The following is a 17991-nucleotide window of genomic DNA, read 5'->3' as shown; positions in this document are numbered from 1 at the left end:
ATATAGTTGTCCCGATATGTTTATATACCAATATACCTATAGATCTCTAAATAAAATATCTGGTTTTACATTATTTTATCGTATCACAAGTAATCTGTCCGGCATTGTCAATGAATTGCTCCTTCTTTCTTCTATAAAAATTGGACTTTATCCTATCAACTCTAATATATTATGGGCGAAACACACAGATTCCATGTCCATGATATACATGACTACTTTTTCGTACATGATTTATCCCAAGGCTGTTGAAAGGTTTGGGTTTTGTGTGTTTGTTTGAACTTGTTGCAAAGGGCTGGCCCCCCACCTCACAGCCAGCACAGCCCCCAGGCCGCCCCCTTCCGGGGAGCGCAGCCCTGTTCTGCTGCAGCAGGTCCTGTAGTCACGTAACACCTTGATTTATAACGAGGTTGTAATCCAAATAGGAAACAGGTGGAATCACAACTGGGTAGAGTGCCTCGGATATTAATGGTTTGGCTCAGCAGTGGAATTTCTAAAGCTGTATACACTTTTTTTTGCCTTAATTATGCATTCATTAAAAGCTTTTATACCCAACAGAATAGAGTAAATATTTTTTGATCTCCATAGCATGCTCCCAGACTGTAGATTTGCACAGCAGGGTCTTGATCATCTGAATAAATTGTATTTCTCCAAGGAGTTTATCTTTCAAATAAGGTCATAAAGAAATGCAGCTTCTCCATCCTTAAATTTCTCTGTGTGCCTTTTCTGCCATGTGTAACATAGAGCATGGGAACCAGAGTACATCACAGTAACATGCATTATACTTGGTGAGGGTCCATATAATGTCTCATCTGTTCTCCTTGTTTATCTCTTGTAAAATGTTTAAGTACAAAAGAATGAAAGATTTTTACATGACGACTGTGATTTTTGCTGACATTTGTCCATATTAGACATTCAGTGTCTTTTTCCCTTCACCCAATCGATGAGTAAAATTTACAGAAATGCCAAGCCAGAGTTTAAACACTGTTGATAACATTTTTTAAAGGGAGTAGAAACAACGATAGCTATTGCATGTCGAGCAACTACAATGTGAAAGGCACTTTATTTATATATTTTGGGGGGTCCTTGCCACAGATCACTTTTCCCATTTTTTTAGAGGAAAGAATTAGACTCAGGTTAACTGTTCGCTGAAGCCATGCAGATGGGTCAACGTCAAATCATGTGCTTTTCCTACAACTCCAAACTCAAGATTCAGCCAGTTTCCTATCCCCACAAATTATGGCCTTGTGAAAGAGACAGTGAAAATGTACAATTGTAAACCCAAAGAAATATGCACAACCAATTGCACTTATAACTTTTCTGAGCCATAAGGAATAAGATGGCAATACACCTGATAGTGAATGGTAGCCTGAAAATAGCGTTATAGCCTATGATTACGAGAAGTTTGGGTGGTGACTCCTCCCCCTGACTCTGGACTGCCGTGGTTATCTGTAGTGAGGCTAACATTCTAGGCGTGTACTTTAAAATATTTTAATTACTTTGATATTAAAGTGTTCAATACATCTATTTATAATTTAACAAATTATTTAAATATTAAAACACTTAAAATACTTAAAAATATTCCAGTATTTTAGAGGAGCATCTATGTTTTTATTGTAAACTAAGAAATAAGAGAAACAAAAGTTGAATTTTTAAATGTCTGTTATTTTTTCCCTAACCTACCCACTATCTATCAATCAAACTGATTGAGTAGCCACTTTGTGAAAACAGAGGAAGATCTAAAGAAGTACAGATACAGTCTGTACTTTTATGTTCAGATGGGGAGAAAAATATGTAATCATTTGCCAGTGGTTCAATAAAAGATACAAGTAGCTCCAGTAAATAGAAGTCAGAAGAAGGAGTGAATTTTCTAGCTGCAGTGGCCTGACTTTCTTAGCAAGTGGAATCTGATCTTGCTTGTTTCCCACCAACGGGAGAAGAGCATTTAGAATATACACCTTCCCTTATCTTACAATATGTTGAATCAGTCTTTAAATGCTTCACAAACAATAACCATTTGTGACAGGGATGCGTAGGGCCCTTTTTATGGTCTAAAAGGAGCACCATGGGCTTTCAGTGAATTTCACCTGGCCAACAGCATGGACACTGATATACTCTGGTTATGCTTGTATACCAAGAGAAGTAAGGTTCTTTTTCAGCATTCTCGGAGGGGGTGAAAATCTAACACGTGCAAAGCCGGAAGACCCAGGAGTCACTGTGGAGGCTAGTCCCGATGCATCTGCCACCACCACACTTCGCCAGTCGTGTGAAGACCCTGTGCATAGTACGCATCGAGAGAATGTCGTAAGCTCACATCAAATACTGGAGAGCACCTTTCTCAGTTAACTGGGGAGATCTGTTCACTCTGCCCGATTGCGAAGCCATGCCTATAACAAAACTGTCATTTCCTTTTTCCATTTTACATCACAGATGGACTTTATTTTAAGAATTAAAAAAACATGTTGCTTTTTAAAATTCTGTCCAACAAGTATTTTTCAATTACAGCCTATGATAAAGGTGTTACAAAAGGGATACAAAATGTATAAAATATAAAGGCTGTTTTTACTAGTTTACTAGGAACATTTTTACTCGGAAGATATATACTTGAATAGGTTAGTGGCAGTTATCTTGTATGGGGCGGGAGCCTTGAAGTGGGAAGCAGTAGGATTCAGTCAGTGAAAGAGGCCTCATGTTTACTGTGTCTGAGGTGGTACGTGGTTCCGAAAACAGTCCACACAATGATTATATTTAGCTTTGGTTCACATTGCTAAAAAAAATGAAAGCATACTGGCTTTATATGAAGAGTGGGTATATAAGGCTATTTGGATAGAGTTGGGAATACGTTTTTTTAAAGATTTCTTTACTTCCCTAACAAGAGTGACTTTTCATTTAGAGGAGTCCTCAAAATGTGATGTAGTGTCAGTATTTTATAATAAAACTTAAAACGTCATAGCTCTTATTCATTCTAGGGATAGTCCCACCATGTCTCCTGACAGTCTCTGTAGTAAACTGCTGACATGTGTTACTTATGGTGACACTTTGAAGGCAGTGGAACTGAAGGGCATCAGTAATTGGAAATGAAAGATCATTGTTATAATGGCAAAACACAGTATTGTTAAAATAGTCATATCTGTTGAGTATCATTAGCTGGAAAAGAAATTTAGAATCCTGTTCAACTTTGTCTTCTTCCGGGGGGAAATTCAGGAAATCAAAACAGCATTACTTTTATTTTGACCTTGGAAGATCTTAAACTCAAATCATGGTTTTCAATACTGACGGTGCAGGTTGGTGATGCTCATCCGTGTTTCACAAGTTCGTCATGTTCTCGGACTAGACGAGGCCACAAGGGAAGTGGGCGTTCTTACGGCTCTGTTTCACATGGGTAACCCTAGTATTAAATCAAAGCATGTAGAGCAGACTTCCACACCTTGTCAGTTTAACAAGGGCTCTGGGATGGAGACAGGGTGCTTATGGGGAGATACAGGGTAGTCTCCAGTAGATGCAATCACAAGACATCAGACGCTTTCTGTGTTCCGTATCATTCCGATGACTAGACTGCAGTGCTGGATGGGTGAGGGGTTACTGACAGGCAGGCCGGGGCAGGCAGGCTGAGATACAGACAACGTAGAAGAAGTAGGTGTTATTGATCCTCAGCCGGTATTGCCGTTGGGACACATTTGGACCCACCTCCTGGCTGTGGCGTAACAGGTGAGGCTGTGGGCTGTGTGCAGTGTATACACAGACCCCAGCTGTGGGCTACAGTCAGGAAACTGCTGGAAGGGAAGTCAGTCTGGGTGATGTTAGCTCAGGTGCAGGCTTAAATCTGCTCTAAATCATAAAGTCCTGTATGAACTTTGGTGAATTATCCGTACTTGCTTAATTGAGATGTTAAGAGACACCTGCTAATACAATGGTCAGTCACTGCTATGGATGAGAAGCCTGCCATACAGAGGGACATACAGAGGCCACGCTCGCTCGTCATTCTCTTGCTGCCTCCCCCGGAGTGGGGCGGCTGTGGCCACAGGCTCCACCCACAGGCCTGAGCTGCCCTGCTTCTTCCCACTCCTGTTCTCATTGCCTGATAATTTGCCTCACAGATGTAATTACGTTTGAATATAACCCCAACAAGACCGTGCTTGCATTCTTTTCCCTACCATTTTCAGTAGTTAGTACAGGAAATGACTATTTTAATAATTTAATTAGGGGACTAGATCACAAAGATATACTGAATTTGGGGAATATGTAAGGTTTAAGAATTAATCAATTTTAGAAACTGGTGTTTATTTCATAGCTAGTACGGGATTGGGGACACATTTTTATGGCTCTTCTCTTATTTAACTTGTCATTCACACTATAAGAAAAAAAATAGAAGGTACGAGAGAAGCCAAATAGTCCTCAACCGAAGGAAAATAGGCACTATTTTGAAAGATTCCCAAAGAACAATAATGCATGCACCATAATTCTGAATAGACACTGAATTTCAGGTGAGAATCAATGTGACAGAAAACCTTTTCAGAAAGAAAATATTTTTCTTTTACTCAAGAGAGTTTCTTGTTGCTGATCTGTAGTTTTCACTAAAAACTACTGCCTCTGCCCTTGTACTTGGGTTTTTAAGTCATAGAATATGAGAAGGAATGGAGACATAGAATATGAGAGAACAGAGATAATCTCATAATCAGAACAAAGTATCATGTGAAAAGACACTTAGATCTAAACAGCCAGTTGATGGAGGAAATAATTCTCTCTTGGACTGAAAAAGACTTGGAGAGGCTGAATTTTTTTTCACAGTAGAGCTGTTACATTGTACTTGTTTGTTAACACTTTCAACTCGAGTCTCTATAACCAATTTTCCCAGTTGGAAGACCGAGTGGCCACCAGCTTCTGGTGTTGCCTTGTGTGTGTGTAGGGAGGAGCCAAAAGAGAAGGGGGAGCAAAGGAGGCTGATGAGGTATGAAAAATGGCCTGATCTGGATGATGTGCAGAATGGGATAGGCATGTTGAAGTAACATCACCTGTTCTGGTCTTGCTTGGTTATAAGTAACAGAAAAAGCTCATGGTCATTCTTTCATTAAACTCATGTATTGAGCGTCTGCTCCCTGCTGGGTACTATTACAGTCCTCAGCAGCAAGGAGCTTAGAATTAGTGGAGGGAGGCAGACTGTATTCAAAGAGTGCCGACAGTGACAAGCGCTGTGCTAGAAATCTGCAGAGGGCAGGCTGGCAGCACACAGGAGGACGTGGTCACTTTGACCTAAACAAGGGAGCTGACAAGGTGAGATGGGCTCACTCGTTCTGTTTTGAGCCGCTACCATGTACTTGGCAGTGTTTTAAGCACTAAGGATACAACAGTGAATAAAACAGACCGGTCCTTGCTCCCAGGGAACATATTTTAGTGGGGCTGTGGGATAAACAAATTATAAATGAGTAGGCAAATAAATGCAGAAGATAATTACAGATAGTGATAAGTGGTAAAAGCAAATGAAGTAGAGGAATGTGCTGGAGGGTGACCTGGAGAGGAGGGGGTTGTGCTGCTTCAGGTGGACAGTCAGCCAGAGCAGTGGAAACATGATTCCTTGTTCACTGGCATTTTGCATATGCTGCTTCCTCTGTTGGGAGGAACATTCTCCCTGCAACTCCAGGTCCACCCAACTTTAAAATGCACACTTTATTATTATTCAGGTATGGTGAAGCCAACAGACCGGGAAGGCAACTGCCATTAAAAAAAGTCTTTGATGCTCACAGTTCCCAACAGGAGGAGGCACAGGGGAAGAAGCAGTGGGTTGGATGGGGGTAAAGGGAGCAAGGGAAAAGCGTGGGCAAGAGCCTTTATTGCAGCCTGTGTGGGAAAGGCAAGATAGGGCGGGGTAATCAGGCCAATGATGGTCTAGGTGGGATAGTTTGAGCAGGCTGTGTCTAGTTGTCTAGTACATGGACTTGGGATGATTAGGACAAAGGAATATTGCTTTCTGGAGTGCCAGAGCCAGATACAGGAGGTGGTTCAGAGTATGGGCTCTGGATTGGTTGATGTGCATATGCAAATTGTTTGCTATGTCTGTGAATTTTTAATTGGCTAATCTGTGAAAGGACAGTCTCTCCTCAGTCAGTGAGGCCCCTAATGGCCACAGCATCAAGAATACAGAAATGATGAGCCCACTATGGACTCTCATAGCCCTACATTCTACCCTCTGTAGCCTTTACCTATGTTTCCATTTATTTATGGTATGTTTTTATTTCACATACTCTTCCAATAAACTCTACACTCCAGGAGGCCTGGAACTTGCCTGTTTTCCCTTGTCATTTTATTGTCAGTGCTTGGTGTGGTCCTGGCGCATGATGCAACTGTGTAGGCCGTTGACCGGTTGAAGACAAGCTGGGGTGGACGGGATTGTTACACTGCAGGGAAGGGAGGTCGGCAGGGTCCAGGTCATGGGAGGTTGTGCACTGGTACTGAGTTTAGACTTTTAACTTTAAGATCTATGAGTGGGTTTTAAGCAGATGATTAAAATGGTCAGATTTTTGTAAAAAAGAGAGGACTGAGAACTTGATCCTGGAGGCAGGAGACAGTTCAGATCCCTGTTGCAAAAAATCTGGATGGGAGATGTTGAGAAATAGAACATTAAATGCTAAAGAGGAAAGACAACAGGAGTTGGTGACTGACTGGATGTGGGGGAAGAAGATGGGCCACCTTTTGGGACCCTGATGTGGGTGGTCAGATGTGGTCATTCTCTAAGAGGGGGATATAGGAGCAGATGCAGGTTTGCAAAAAATAAGCTCAGCGTGGACATGTTGAGATTATCATGGCTGTGGACTACCCAACAGAAGATGCCCTGTATTAGGATATCTAATACATGGGAAAATGAATTAAGAAAGAGGTTTGGGCTAAGTGATACAGATGTGGCAGTCATTAACATGCAATCTGTTTGTAATGCAATTGTGTGGTTTTTGTACCCTCCTTTTCCGTGACTTAGTGGTGCAGCTTATTTAAGACTCTGCTTTTTGAAGGGACCACATTATTCCTTGAGACCTTCTTGCATCAATGATGAGCCAGGGTCTATGGATGCCCAACACCATCACTCAAACCTACTTCATGGTTCCTTCCCCACCACATCTACTCACTACCTTTCATGCTCCCAACAGTGTGATGAGTACTTTTCATTTATTACCCCTACGATAACCCTGTGAGCTGGTTGAACGCTCTGTTTGGCAAGTGGGAAGTAAGGGAGGTTCAGTGATGGACCCAAGATCATAGCCAACGATATGTGTTAGGGCTGGATTTGAACCAGGTGTGCCTATTCCATGGTCCTTCCTCTTTACCAACCTGGGTTGCCTCCAAATGCCAGTGGCTGCTGGTGGTTTGTTATGCCCCTGGATGCAGTTATGCTTTTTTCTTTGCAGAATGCAATTATGCTTTCTCTTTCTATGGTAATAAAAGAGTCCTTTCAAAAAAGTCTAGAAGTATGACACCATTATATATACATATATATATATATATACACACTCTCTGCATGATGAAATATGAATGGTTGTTTTCTTTTCCATACTTTGTATTTCCTAAACTTTATGATATGAACATTTATTACTTTCCATAACCAGAAACATAGTAGCACTATTTTTATAACAACAATGATTTTTCCCACACACATTTAAGCCATTTAATGCAGTTTAGCCATCACTTCCCACCTCCCCCATTACATTAGTGGGGATCACTAAATGCAGCATTAGTGGTGATGATTTTGCATACACACAGTTTTAGCCAAAAGTGATGATTTTGCTTAAAGCTCACAAAGTCCATCTGCAACATTGGGAGGAGTGTACTGTGGCATCATGACCTCAGTGAAGGTGCTGTTTCTTTTTCCTTCAACTCCCTACTTTATACGGTTTAACTACTGAGGTGCTACGTATGCATGCAAAGGGAATGGAAACCTTTAAATAGAAAGGTTAAGTAGAAAGCACTGGAGATTTTGGGAAATTCTGTTTTTGAGCAGAAGAGAGGAGAATGAAAGGGTAAAGATAGGGAGCAGATTTTTGGTGTTTCTCTTGTATATGAACATATGTGAGTTTGGTTCCCTTTTGCTTTTCATTTAGGCATTGACACTTGTCCACTTAGCCTTCTTAGACAAAGTGCAATGCTATATTAAATTATATTTAGGCATTATGAAAAATTATACCCTTAGAAAATGAAAGCATTTCAGGACTGTGGAAACAGATGTTAAACAATTACCTTCAAAAGAAACATAACAGAAAAGGACAATTTTAAAATTAAATTTATTGGGTGACATTGATTAATAAAATTATATAGGTTTCAATTATATAATGCCCCATTCTATGATATATAATCTGTATATTGCATTGTGTGCCCACCACCCAAAATCACATCTTCTGTCACCATATATTTGGTCCCCTTTACTCTTTCCCACCCCCATCCCACTTCCCTCTGGTGACCATCATACTGTTTTCTGTCTATGAGTTTGTGTTTATTTTTCTTGTTTGTTCATTTGTTGCTTTCAGTTTTATATCCTACATAGGAGTGAAATGATTTAGTTCTTAGCTTTTTCTGACTTATTTCACTTAGCATAATATTCTCAAGGTCCATCTATGTTGTTCCAAGTGACAGTATTTCATCTTATCTTATGGCTGAGTAGTATTCCATTGGATACATGTACCACATCTTCTTTATCCAGTCCTCTCTTGAAGGACACTTTGGTTGTCTCAGTGTCTTGGCCAACATGAATAATGCTGCAATGAACATAGAAGTGCATATGTTTTTGTAAGTACATGTTTTCAATTTGGGGGGTAGATGCCCAGAAGAAGGATTACAGGGTCATATGGTAACCGTATTTTTAATTTTTTGAGGAACCTCCATATTGCTTTCCATATTAACTATACCAGTTTCCATTCCTACTAGCTGTGAATGAGGCTTCCTTTTTCTCCATAACCTCTCTAAAACTTGTGGGTAATAGCCATTCTAACAGATGTGAAGTGGTGTCGCAGTTTAGTTTTGATTTGCATTTCCCTAATAGCCAGTGAAGTTGAATATCTTTTTATGTGTCTGTTCAGGTCCTCTTTCCATTTTTAAATTAGATTGTTTGTTTGGTGTTGAGTTGTATGAGTTCTTCATATGTTTTTGATATTATCCCCTTGTCACAGCTGTTGTTTGCAAATACATCTCCTATCTGGGTAGTTGCCTTTTTGTTCTGGGTTGGTTTCTTTTGCTGTATAAAACCTTTTTAGTTTGATATAGTCCCATTTATTTATTTTTGCTTACACTTCCCTTGCCTTTGGGGTCAAATTCATAAAATGTTCTCTCTAAGGTCTTGTAATTTATTGTTTCAGATTTTATATTTAGGTCTTTGAACCATTTTGAATTAATTTTTGTACATGGGGACAAACTAGAATCTAGTTTCATTCTCTTGCATATGGCTTTCTAATTTTCCCAGCGTCATTTGTTGAAGAGATTTTCTTTTCTCCATTCTGTGTTTTTGGCTTCTTTGTAAATTTTTTTTTGCCTGTATACATGTGGTTTCATTTCTGGGCTCTCAATTTTGTTCCATTGATCTGTGTGTCTGTTTTTCTCCCAATACCATGCTGTTTTGATTATCATATCTCTGTAGTATAATTTGAAGTCAGGTCGTGATACTTCTGGCTTTGTTTTTTTTTTTTTCCTTAGGATTGCTTTGGCTAGTTGCAGTCTTTTGTGGTTCCATACAAATCTGATGATTTTTTTGTTCTATTTCCTTAAAAAATGACATTGAAATTTTGATGGGGTTTGCATTAATCTGTATATTGTTTTGGGTAATATGACCATTTTAACTATGTTGATTCTTCCAATCTATGAACATGGAATATCTTTCCATGTCATTGTGCCTTTTTCAATTTCTTTTAATAATGCTTTGTAGTTTTCAGTATATGCATCCTTTGTTAAGTTTACTCTCAGATATTTTATTTTTTCGGTTGCAGTAGCAAAAGGAATTTTTTTTTTCATTTATTTGTCTGAAGTTTTGTTGTTAGTGTATAGGAAAGCAGTAGATTTTGTACACTGATTTTGTGTCCTGCAACTTTACTGTATTTGTCTATCGTTTTTAATAGTTTCTTCTTTTGTGGAATCTTTAGAGTTCTTTATATGCAGAAGCACGTCATCTGCAAAAGGTGACACTTTTGCTTCCTCATTCCCAGCTCGGATGCCTTTAGTTTCTTCCTCTGGCCTAGTTGCTCTGGTTAGGACCTCCAGGAGGACGTTGTGCGAGAGTGGTGAGCGTGGGCATCCTTATCTCGTTCCTGATTTTAGAGGAAAAACTTTCGGTTTTTTAAATCATTTTTTAATCCTCCATTAAATAAAATTAAATTAATTATTTGGTGCTTCAGAGTTTTAAATTGGCTTGCTTTTAAGTTCAGGCATCTAATCAGAAGAAGCCCAGTATCTCTATAGAAAGATGCTTAAGAAAGAATATTTGGTTGCTGCTACATACTCCAGTCCCAGTTGTACACACCCTCTGTCCACCTCTTACTGTACAAAGCTCAGTTGTTTCTGCCTCTGCACATGCTCTTCTTTCCATGTGGTGCTGCCAAGTGCTGCCTCAAGACCTTGAGCCAAAGCCATGTCTTGGGCATGTGTCTGGGTACCTGTAAGGCACCAACAGTGAACCCACCCACACACACACCCATCACACCTCAGACAGACTGAAGAGTAATTTACTGGGATGCTGTGATATGAAATCATATCCCGGGCCCTGAAGCAGTTAAATTTGTTTCATAGACGCACTAACCATAATGTCCTCATCCAGAGGAGATGGTCCTAAAGTTTGTGATGGAAGCTCTATATACAAGGTTTACACCTACTTGCCTCCCAGAGTAGCATTTACTGATCCTAAAAAGTAAGATTTTATTATTAATTGGAAAAAATTGTGCTGGCATCACAATCTTCAGTATTTCTTTGATATAATCTGTCCACAAGAAACCAGGATATTTTGATGGAATAGCTCTGAGCAGACTCTTAGATATTTGACTTGCACTGGATTTTAGTAGTCATCTGTAGTAACCTTTATTTTAGAGGAGCATTTATTTTCTTTCAATTGTGTTGGCAAATAGAGCTATTAAGCACTAGAATCTTATGGCTGATTCCTGACATCTAGCTTGACTCCTATTAGGAATGTAATTAAAGTGTCATCTCCCACCAAAAGACACAGAACCTAAAGGAAAAAAAACAAAAAAAAACTAATCAGGTAGCTGTGGTGGTGCTGCACCTGGTACTTGGAGAGCTGTTTTTACAATAGCTTTATTATATTCTTTATTACTTATTGCACTATTGTCTAATTGAAACATGATGGGAGCCACATACATAATTTTAAATTATCTAGTAGCTGCATTAAAAAAGTAAAAAGAAACAGGTGAAATTAATTATGATAATATATTTAACTCACTATATCCAGAATAATGTTACTTGAACATATAATCAATGTAAAATTTATTAATGAGATATTTTGTATTCTATTTGTCTTGCTTCTTGCATTGGGTTTATATTTAACATAGCACATCTCAAATAAGACCTACCATATTTGAAGTGCTCAGTATTGTGGCTAGTGACTAACATGTTGGACAACAGCACAGCTTTAGGGCATATTCTTTTAACCTTTCAAAAATTATAGAGAGACTTCTGGTCCAGACAGTAGCACAGGTAAACACAGCTCACCTTCTTGCACAACCACATCAAAATTGCAACTAACTTATACAACAACCATCACTCAGAAGCAGCATAAATTGAGTTGAATGGAAGTCTGACAATTATGAAATTAAAGAAACCACATGCATCCAGACTTGTAGGAGGGGTAGAAACATGGAACAGGCTGGTCCCACATCCACGTGTGGTAGGTAAAAATGCAGGAAGGATATCTCAGGAGTGAGGAGTCAGGCCCCATGCCAAGCCCTGCCCAGCCCAGGTTTCCAGTGCCAGAAAGTTAAGTCCCCATGACTTCTGGCTGCAGAAACCAGCAGAGATTAAGTTAGTGGAAGAAACTTTTGGAGTCCCAAGCAGCTCCTCTTAAAGATCCCACACACAAACTTACTCAGGCTCACTCCGTCTGAGCTCCAGCACTGGGGTAGCAACTTGAAAGGCACTAGTGGCATACAGGGAGGAACTGAAGTATCTGGGATCAAAGTGCGAGCTGGGGGACAGCATTCTCCCAGATAGAAAGGTGGGCAGAGCCACAGCCAGAAGGTGGGTGCCATATCTGAGATTCCATCAACCTGGCCAACACTGTTTGCCCTGCCCTGGAGATCCTCTGAGGCTCCATCCTACCCAATGTACAGCTGTTAACAGTAGCTTTTCCACAGGAATGGCTCATGCCATTCACAACTGGTCTTGGCTCATGCTTCACAACTTCCTAAATTCTTTCAAACAAGCAGCAGCTGGCATCAGTGAGTCCCAGTCCTCATACCTCTTGCTAAGTGGCCCCAGGCATGGCACTAACAGTAGCCAGCCTACATTCACAGCTTAGCATCTTTTAAGAATCTTCAAGCTCAGTGCAAGAATCAGCCATTTCAGATTGCTCTACAGCTCAGGCAGGGTGGCCCCAGGGAAAACACAGGTGGCCTTGGCCTACACCACCCAGGAAACTCCAGGCCCTGAGCAGCTGATCTTCCACAGAGGGTAGAGGTTGTTGGTCAGTAGCCACAGCCAGTTCTTGCAACTGACAGGCCTGGGTAAATCCTTCCCATTGACCTGCCAACAGCAACCAAGGCTCAACTACAAGAGGAGGGTGTACTCAGTCTACATGAAGGGCATGCCTTGAGTACCCAGCTTGAGTGATAAGGGAGGCTGTGACACTGTACGCTAGAGAACACTTACTATATTAGGCCACATACCAAGACGTGGAGTCATAGCAGCTCTACCTAATACACAGAAACAAACACAGAGAGGCTGCCAAAATGTGGAGAAAGAAACATGGCCCAAATGAAAGAACAGATTAAAACTCAAAAAAAAGAGCTAAACAAAATGGAGATAATCAATCTATCAGATGTAAAGTTCAAAACATTCATTAAAAGGATGCTCAAGGAACTTAGTGAGAACCTCAACAGCATGAAAAAGATCCAGTCAGAAATGAAGGATACGCTAATTGAAATCAAGAACAATACACAGGGAAACAACAGTAGAGTGGATGAAACTGAAAATCGAATCAATGATTTGGAACATAAGGAAGCAAAAATCAAGCAATTAGAACAAGAAGAAGAAAAAAGAATCTAAAGAAATGAGGATAGTATAAGTCCCTCTGGGACAACTTCAAGCATTTCAATATTTGTGTCATAGGGGCACCAGAAAGAGAAGAGAAAGAGCAAGAAATTGGAAATTTATTTGAAAAAATAACGAAAGAAAACTTCCTTAATTTGTTGAAGGAAATAGACGTACAAGTCTAGGAAGCACAGAGAGTCTCAAAGAAGATGGATTCAAAGAGGCCCACTCCAAAACAAATCATAATTAAAATGCAGAGATGAAAGATAAAGAGAAAACCTTAAAAGCAGCAAGAGATAAGCAGTTGGTTACCTACATGGGAGTTCCCATAAGAATGTCAGCTGATTTCTCAAAAGAAACTTTGCAGGCTAGAAGGGACTGGCAAGAAATATCTAAAGTCATGAAAAGTTGGGATGTATAGCCAAGATTGCTCCACCTAACATATATCATTTAGAATCAAAGGCAGAGAAAGAGCTTCCCAGACAAGAAAAAAACTAAAGGAGTTTATCATCACCAAACCATTGTTATGTGAAATACTAAAGAGACTTGTTTAAGAAAAAGGAGATAAAAAACTATGAACAATAAAATGGCATTACCTACCAATCAGTACCTATCTATCAACAACTGAATTTAAAAAACAAACTAAGCAGCCCTGGCTGGTGTAGCTCAGTGGATTGAGCACGGGCCTGCGAACCAGACAATCGCAGTTCGATTCCCAGTCAGGGCACATTCCTGGGTTGCAGGCCAGTTCCCTGCAGTCCAATTCCCAGCAGGGGACGCATGAAAAGCAACCATACATTGATGTTTCTCTCCCTCTCTCCTTCCCTTTCCCTCTAAAAGATAAATAAATTAAAAATCTTAAAAAAAAACAACTAAGCAAATGGGAAGAACAGAGACAGAGTCATGGATATGGAGAGCATTTGATGGTTTCCAGATGAAAGGGGGGTTTGGGGGAATGAATGAAGAGGTGAAGGACTAGGAAGTACAAACAGGTAGTTACGGAATAGCCATGGGGATGTGAAGTACAGTATAGGAAAGGCAGTAGACAAAGAATCTGCTCATGATCCATGGATGTGAACAGTGGTGTGGGGATTGCCTGAGGGAGTGGGGGTGCTGAGTAGAGGGGGGCAAAGGGAGAAAAATTGGGACAATTATATTGCATAATCAATAAAATATAATTTTAAGGGTCAAAAACTATAGAAACAAATATATTAAAATAGAATATGAATATTTTAAAAAGAGTTCTTAATACTTTGAGATAACTAGAAAAGGGGAAAATATGTTAAAAATTACTTAAATAGGTCAGTGGAACAAAATAGCTAGCTATCAGATGTATTGTATTGTATTCTGAATTTCCTAAGTTATTGGAAAATATTGCTCACATATGAATAATTACAAGTTAAAAACTAGGGCAAACTCGGACACAGCCATCTCTCATTCTAATTGTAAAGGGGTAAGTGTTCTGTCAGCACCCCTGGGTGCCCACTCCGATTCTCCCACTTGTAAGACAAAGCTTCCAGAGGAGTCCCGGCTCTCAGGGGCTCCCAGGGGCTCTTAGAGCTCTGGTTGTGAGTCTGAGCGCTTGTAAAGCTCAGAAGGAAGCCTTGCTACAGAAACTCTTTGAAAAGGAGGGGAAGGTGACCACTGGTTTTCCAAGGCTAATAAAAAACAGAACGGTTGTAAGTCATCCATCTTAGGAGGATTCAGTCTCCAATTATTTAGGACAGGAATCTTTTCCGTGAGAGTTCCTCATTTCCTGTGCCCTTACGTGTAAAAATTTGTGTTTTCATTAAGCCAATCTTTACTCAAAGATGTGCTGAATTTGAAGTTTTGGGAAAAGAATAGAGTTAGTCAATCTTCATATAGTTTGTTCCATCTACACATGACTTCCATTTTACATTATTTTTGGTGGAAAAACTTACAACCTACATGCTATGGAATATGCTAAGGGCAGAAAAATTGTCTTCATTAATAAATGTTTCTAAAAGTTGCAAAGTATCATTTCAGTCAATTAAACCAGAAATCCCTTTCAGTCCTTTTGCTAAGATGTCTTTAAATATATAGATTTTAAGAGGGGCAAAGTGGGGAGAAATGACAAATTGTAGAGAAGCAGTTGTCAGCCCAGGGCCTTATATTTGAGGGTTTTTTGTTTGGGCTTTTTGTTGTGGTTTTGTTGTTTTCTGTGTTCCCAATGGAGTGCTGCCCCATTGATCCCACTCCCGTTATGCAAACCTTAGTGGGTCAGCCTGAATTTCTTGCCTGCTCTTTCTTGGATGGATTTCTAAGAGATCTTTGTATTTTTCCCCCCATTTTTATTTTTTTGGCATCCAGGAATTAAATAGCTTTAATTACTTGGATCTGTACAGACTTGCTGACCTCTTTAACCTCACTTTGTTGGAGAAGGCAGTGATCGATTTCTTAGTGAAGCATCTCTCCGAACTCCTGAAGAGTCGGCCGGAAGATGTTCTGACGCTTCCCTATTGTCTGCTTCAGGAGGTCCTGAAGAGCGACCGCCTGACCTCCCTGAGTGAAGAGCAGATCTGGCAGGTAAGGGCACTCTGAGTGGGTGTCTTTGGGCGTGGAGAGGGCATGGAATGCTTAAAAGTTGAGGAATTGAGGGACAATGGGAACTCTTGTTTGGTTTGGCCCTTGTTGGACTCAAAGCCTTTGAAGTCATGCTGCCCAGTGGGCAGGCACTTGGAGAGACCAGCCCCTGAAGCCTGGGGGCCTCGCAGGGCAGATTCTCACACCCTCCCGTGACTTCCCAAAACCCTTAGTCAAAGGTTTCTATTCTCCCGAGAAAAATGGTTATTTAAACTGAATATGGGAAGATGGATTGTCAAATGTTACTTATGCAGATTTAAGACTAATGGAATCAGAATAAGTTCTGGCCTTTCCTGTACCAGGGGTGTCCAACCTTTTGGTGTCTTTGGGCCACACATTCAACACACAAACACTAATGAAAACTGATGATCACAAAAAAGATTTTAAGCCCTGGTGTAGCTCAGTGGATTGAGTGCGGGCCTGTGAACCACACAATCGAGGTTTGATTGGATTTGCCCTGAGTCAGGGCATGTGCCTGGGTTGCAGGCTGGTTCCCAGCAGGGGACTCACAAGAGGCAACCATACATTGATATTTCTCTCCTTCTCTTCCCCTCTAAAGATAAATAAATAAAATCTTTTAAAAAACAAAAAACAAACAAAAAAAGATTTTAAGTAAATTTACAATTTGCGTTGGGCCGCATTCACAGCCATCCTGCACTGCGTGCGGCCCGTGGGCCGTGGATCGGACATCCCTGCTGGAATAACTCGGAAATAGTTCTTTGTTGCAGCTGAAAGCCATTGAAACCTTAAATGAAACCAAGCTTTTCTTGCACTGCAGTGGAAAAATCTCCCTCCTTAGTTCATTCTGCATTCATTGCTATTTTCCTAAGCCTGGCCTCTTCTTCTGACATAGTAATCTTCTTGAATATCCTTTGTCTGGAGAACAGGAGGATGTTTTGTGTTTTCAAGTTGATTATTCAATTTAAATCCTTCTCGGCTCATCCCCAGTGACTGTCTTCGAGCAATCCACATGGAGTCTTACACTGTCTGTCTCCACGCTCTGCAACACTGGCTGGCTGCCTCGTTACTTCTCAGGCAGCATACCTTCAAAATTTTATGATCATTTGAAAAACATTTGTATACAGAATATGCAGAAAAATGAAGTCTCCTATTAGCCGATGAGGCAGTGAATTCCTTTTATCTTTTCAAGTAACACTCAGAGAGTACTCCAGTGCTGGCCAAAACAGGGTCTGAGGTAGCTGTTAATTGTCCAGTATCTGACTCTGGATTAACACTTTTTCTCATGTCTTCCTTTGTATTACTTTTATCCTTCTTCTTCCTTCATCGTTGCTTCCACTAGTGAGGGTAATAAGAGCAGTGGTGCACTGAGGGCCTTGCAGACCCGGGCTCTTTGCAAACTTATTGACTTACCAGCACAACAGGCCTGAAGGACAGCTGTTCCCACCCCTTGTACCAGATGAGTAAGATGAGGCTTCAGGGCCCTGCTCAGGGTTACAGAGCAGATGCGAGTCAGCGACACCTGCTCTCACTTCCCTAGTGTTCCACACTGCTTTGACACAGAAGCTATCGGGAGACAAAAACAAGCTATGGATTTTTTCTGCTTCTTAGGTCTTTCTCATAATGCTTATTCAGGCAGAGGTCAAATGTATTGGTGAGGATGAGTTTTTGGTATGAATTTTAATTACCTGTTGTTCTCCCTGTAAACACAAATCATCAGAAATTTCCAGTCGGTTCAAAGTGGGAAATTGCCTATTTTTTTTTCATTTCCCAAAGGGAAAAAGAGAAACTTGGAAGGAATTCTGCATTTAACTATTTCTAACTGAGTTGAGATTGGAGCCACTCATCCTGTGGTTTCTATTTCATTCTGTGGCCTGGTTGAAGGTGCTGCCAGAGATGGACACAGTGACGTGCGCAAGTCTGAGTGCCCAGAATGCCATGCTGTTCACTTAGGCGTTCTCATCATCGCCTCTCTGAAGGTTACTAATGTTCTAACCTAGAATTTTAGAAAAGCGCTTTCTGCTGCAGGCAACATTTTTTCAAACCTGGTCCTCAAGGAAGAATTAAAAGGCTCACTTAAATCATGATCAATTTAGGCATTCAGCAGGCAATAAAAAACTGTTTTTGCTTTATCTTAGTAAATAAGTAATTCCCTCATACTCGACCCAATAGAGAGAAATCAAATCAGACCAGCTATATTGCCTCAAGTGT

At 40.4% G+C, this 17991-nt stretch overlaps 1 protein-coding gene across 7 annotated transcripts in view; it reads left to right on the top strand.

The window, feature by feature from the left end:
• The window catches only part of KLHL32 (kelch like family member 32), a 201186-nt gene that overhangs the window by 115138 nt on the left and 68057 nt on the right, over positions 1-17991 (top strand). For 6 of the 7 annotated variants that reach the window (XR_005082384.2, XM_037144420.2, XM_053664863.1 and 3 more), the window contains one exon: positions 15550-15765. Coding sequence is in view for 5 of the 7 variants with exons in the window: in XM_037144420.2 (XP_037000315.1) it covers positions 15550-15765 (216 nt within the window). In the remaining 2 variants the exon portion in view is untranslated. Of the gene's footprint in view, positions 1-15549; positions 15766-17991 lie in introns of those variants that run through there. The other variant, XM_053664865.1, reaches the window with a different exon arrangement.

The sequence above is a fragment of the Artibeus jamaicensis genome, unplaced genomic scaffold, assembly GCF_021234435.1.
Source record: "Artibeus jamaicensis isolate MK-2021 breed Jamaican fruit bat unplaced genomic scaffold, CSHL_Jam_final contig_387, whole genome shotgun sequence".
Lineage (NCBI taxonomy): Eukaryota > Metazoa > Chordata > Mammalia > Chiroptera > Phyllostomidae > Artibeus > Artibeus jamaicensis.
Note: the sequence above shows the minus strand (reverse complement) of the source record. Positions and strands in the feature narration are given on the sequence as shown.